The following is a 4,789-nucleotide window of genomic DNA, read 5'->3' as shown; positions in this document are numbered from 1 at the left end:
TAAGGTCCCCAAAAAGCCGTTCAAAGGGGGCACGGAATAACAAAAAAAGAATAATCAGAGCAAAAACAAGAGGCCTTCGCAGCGCTTTCGCTGCTCGGGCCTAATAAACGGAGCAGATACAATAGGCCTTCGCAGCTTCACTGCTCGGGCCTAATAATAAACGGAGCAGATACAAGAGGCCTTCGCAGCTTCACTGCTCGGGCCTAAAAAAAGAAACGGAGCAGATACAATAGGCCTTCGCAGCGCTTCGCTGCTCGGGCCTAATTAGCCATACAGAGATGAGCTTAGTGCAAACATCCAATCACAGTGAATCTTAATACGGAAGTCCCTCCCATCGGTGTGCGTCGGAGCTGAGGTGGATCCACCAGTCAAACCGACACGGACTGACGCTAGCTAGCTACGGCAGCGCCATGGATGGACCTGAAGAGAAAGATTCCTGTTCCACTGCGACACCTGCAGTCAGCACGCGTTCAAAGAAAAACAAAAAGCAGCGACTGGATAACGTTAACACTAAACCAACGCTGTCAACAGAGAAACGTGATGGTGAGGAATGTTTTAATGCTAACAATGAACCATTTGGCTAATACAGTGCCTAGCTATCTCTGGTACTATTAATTATTACGAAAGTGAAACCTCACAAAGTTTTATATTTTTTAATAGTTAGTAAATGTATATACATTTATATCATTATGAATAACCCCAGTGTGGTAACATGGAGGAATAATTTATTTTGTTCTGGAAGTGTCTGCTCTACAACAGGTGTTTGTCTCAGAACTTTTTTTACATTTGTATTGTTACCATTTAAAGTAGATATTTTTGTTTCTGCTGTCATTTAGTTTGCCTAGTTTAGATTAGAGATTCTGCTACTGTTGTTAATGTGTGTCTAAATTTTGTTTTTTTTTAGATACTTCTTCTGGCCTTGCCCCTACTGCAACTGTGCTTCTTAATAAGGAGAGACAGGAAGTTGCTTTTCTTAAGGAGAAGCTGGAGTGGCAAAAGATGAGAATTGAAGAACTGGAAGGAGAGAGGGATTTCCTCCGAAGTCAGCTATCATCTCTGTCAAGTATGACATTAGACTAGTTTCATAAACATTGTTTAATTTTAGATTATTGTGATAAAAATCAGATAATTTATAAATATACATGAAGATCCCTTATTGTCACTGTGTTGATAAAAAAATAGTTACTCTTTGGTGTTATGCCAGTTAACTCTTAAAAATAACTTGTTCTAATTGGGTTTAAACCTATTGATTAATTAATTGGCATGTATTATGCCATTACCTATTATCTGTTTATTATCTGTTTTCTTACAGTTGTCTGTGCTCTCACGAATAAATACATTTTCATTTACATACTTTAATAATTAATTTAAAATACACATTTCAACATCAAAGTGTTCATTTAGATGGCTTGTAGTTGTGCCACTTTATCTCTTAGTACCAGCAACTTAGTTTTCCCCTTTTTCTCCTTTAAACACCACGGTAATAGGTAATTACTGCCAATTATTGACATTTAATGTTGTATTGGACAACAACACTCAGTCATTATACTGTTTTATTATTCTATAGTCTACAAAAATTAGATTTGCCCAGCCACATGTATATTATTTCACTCAGAAGGGTGCATCATTCTCATTCTGTCAAAGCACATAAGCTGACAAAATCATCCATTGTGTAATGAAATGAAATTGGCAGCTACTTTGCATGTTTGTTTCACTCTGTGTTACCTGATATGTGTTAAAAAAATTCTAAATTCATCCATTTTTTTCTGCAGCGCAACCTAAAGACGAACCATTAAATGATACGTTTATCAACAATCCTTCTGAAAACTTGGATTCATCCTCCACATCTTCATCTGCATCATCTGAGTGGTCATCCTCATCCTCATCTTCACCCCCAAAGAAGCAAAAGCGCAAATTCAAAAACAAGCATTCAAAAGCCAAGAAATACAAGAAGGAGGAAAAGAAGTTCCGGCAGCGTGGTGAGCAAAATACTTATATTCAGAAGATATGTAGCCTGGCCTGCCAGACTCCTCCTCTGTTGAATTCTGCACAGAGAAAGAGTCTGGTAACTCTCCTATGTAAATAACCCCACCCCCCTGAAAATGCTAACCAAACCAATCATCACTGAGCAGCGTATGTCACACACACAGTGAAGCTCAAATTCTCATAAACAATTATGTCTGAAGCGGAGTTCACCGCGGCTCTTTCCTCTGTTGTAAATGACTTGGACATGTCTTTGAAACCACAACAAGAACCGCTAAAAATCTTTCTTCTAAAGAAAGATGTTTGCGCCATTACCAGGCTCCATTTTTTACTACAGCTAAAAAACTACTGCGTCACATGGTACAGTTGGCATTTCCACTTTTTTTTTTTTTTTGATTGGTCATTTTTGAGCTGGCTAATCCCGCCCCTCATGTGCCTCTCTGCCTGTGAGTTACCAGACTCTCTGTGCAGAAGTCTAGTCTGGCAGGCCAGGCTAGAAGATATGTTCTTTGGAGATAAAATTACCATTTAAATATTTTCTTCAAACTACATTGTATTTGACACCAAACTTGAATATAAGGTTTGGACTGATGCGCATTTTTAGAAATGCATACACACACACACACACACACACACACACACACACACACACACACACGTATATGCATGTGTGTGTGTAAATTATAGTAACAGATTGTATTGTGTGCCATGAGCATTTGTTTCTAACAGTTTTCTTTGTTTTAATTTGATTCTCAGTCCGAACACCAAGTGAGATTGTGCAGAGATACAAGTCCCTCCTCAAGACATTTCCAAAGATGAAGACCTTGTCCAAAGCTTTTCAGAAACATGGGATTGACAGAAACACAGTTGTGTCCACGGCATCAGTTGCTGAGCTCGCTATCGCAGCTCCTCTTGTTTACCAGGAGCTGATCTCCAACAAGCCCAGTGGAGAGACGGTACTCCATTTTGCTAAGCGATGTGAGGAAGAGATTCAAAGCAATGATGAAGTGAAAAACAAAATAGAAAGCATGAAGGCTGATGGATCTTTGCTTCCAATTCGAAGAGGCAAGTCTGTCTGAAAGCCTACTCAGTTATCTGACTTGTTCTGTTTCAGCATATTTAGCTATAGAACAGATGTGTGTGAAACTGGTAATTTTTTAACGATCTGTTCAGTTATGTGTTCAGTTTCCACACAACAAAGATTTTTCTTGTCATTTTTGTTTAGAAGGTTTTGTGTGTCCTAAGTGTAACCAAAACAACTGCACATGTTAAGATAGAGTATTGTCTAATGTTATAAGGCAGCTTGTTATACTTTTCATAGTAAGGCCCCTAGTCTTCAAAAAGTTTACTGGTTATAAATAAATGTTAACTAGTTTCATACTAAAAAAGTTTCATTTTACATTTAAAAATGTTTAAGAGTCATTAATAAACACTGATATGTTTTATACTTTACAATAAGGCTCCCTTTTGTAATTATAAATGTTTATTAACTATTAATAAATAAAGACATATTTTACACTTTACAATAAGGCTCCAGTTTGTATTTATAAATGTTTATTAATCATTAATAAATAAAGACATGTTTTATACTTTACAATAAGGCTCCCTTTTGTAATTATAAATGTTTATTAACTATTAATAAATAAAGACATTTTACACTTTACAATAAGGCTCCAATTTGTATTTATAAATGTTTATTAATCATTAATAAATAAAGACATGTTTTACACTTTACAATAAGGCTCCAGTTTGTATTTATAAATGTTTATTAATCATTAATAAATAAAGACATGTTTTACACTTTCCAATAAGGCTCCAGTTTGTATTTATAAATGTTTATTAATCATTAATAAATAGACATATTTTACACTTGACAATAAGGCTCCAGTTTGCATTTATAAATGTTTATTAACTATTAATGAATAAAGACATATTTTACACTTTACAATAAGCCTCCCTTTAATCATTGTAAGTATTTATAATGCAGTTATAAGGTACATTATTAGTTGCCCAAAACCTTGTTTACAAATGCTAATAGTGCTTAAAAGGTAGTTTCTTAGTTTGAAATGTTTAATATATGAAGTCTAGATAAAGTACATAAGTCAACAGATTTGGTTCACTATTTGGCAAGAAACTAGTAAGTTTAGTGTCTTTTTCACACTTAATTAATGCATAATAAATGTTTATTAGTCATATATAAGGCATTATAGATTGATTAATAAGACATTTATAAACCATTTATTAGCCATTTATAAGGGAGCCTTATTGTAAAGTGGTACCCAATTTCCCATCATTCTGGGTCCATTTGTGTGAAAACAAGGTCCAATCAGGCTGAAACGTTACAAGAAGGTAGAATATATTGAGTTGTAAGTGATCTGAACGTTTCATGAGGATCGCACATTCCTATAGGGGGTCAAACCATGTCCCAAAGATCACCGGGCCTGGTGTCACTTTAAAGAAGTAGTCCAGTTACACCTTTGAGGGCTTATAACTTGGCTTCTGAATGTCCTAGAGAGATCAGGTTTGTTTTAGTGTACTCCAATCAACAGCCCCTACAACCTCAAAAAGGAATGGAGTCATTAGCACTTATGGTTTTTAAATGGCACCCAGAATTATGTTGCACGAAGCACAATTTCACATCATTCTGGGTTCATTTGTGTGAAAACAAGGTCCAATCAGGCTGAAACGTTACAGGAAGGTAGAATCTATTGAGTTGTAAGTGATCTGAACGTTTCATGATGATAGCACTTTCCTAAGGGGGTCAAACCATGTCCCAAAGGTCACCGGATCTGGTGTCAATTTAAAG

The 4,789-nt window shown here is 35.9% G+C and overlaps 1 protein-coding gene across 1 annotated transcript; it reads left to right on the top strand.

The window, feature by feature from the left end:
* The first annotated feature begins 309 nt into the window (after positions 1 to 309).
* On the top strand, positions 310 to 3,750 carry LOC139070601 (coiled-coil domain-containing protein 106-like). The gene is made up of 4 exons (XM_070554187.1): positions 310 to 543; positions 905 to 1,063; positions 1,773 to 1,979; positions 2,740 to 3,750. The coding sequence occupies exons 1-4, from the start codon at positions 411 to 413 to the stop codon at positions 3,060 to 3,062; spliced, it is 822 nt and encodes a 273-aa protein (XP_070410288.1). The 5' UTR covers positions 310 to 410; the 3' UTR covers positions 3,063 to 3,750.
* Positions 3,751 to 4,789: the final 1,039 nt, after the last annotated feature.

Source organism: Nothobranchius furzeri, chromosome 1, assembly GCF_043380555.1.
Source record: "Nothobranchius furzeri strain GRZ-AD chromosome 1, NfurGRZ-RIMD1, whole genome shotgun sequence".
NCBI lineage: Eukaryota > Metazoa > Chordata > Actinopteri > Cyprinodontiformes > Nothobranchiidae > Nothobranchius > Nothobranchius furzeri.
Note: the sequence above shows the minus strand (reverse complement) of the source record. Positions and strands in the feature narration are given on the sequence as shown.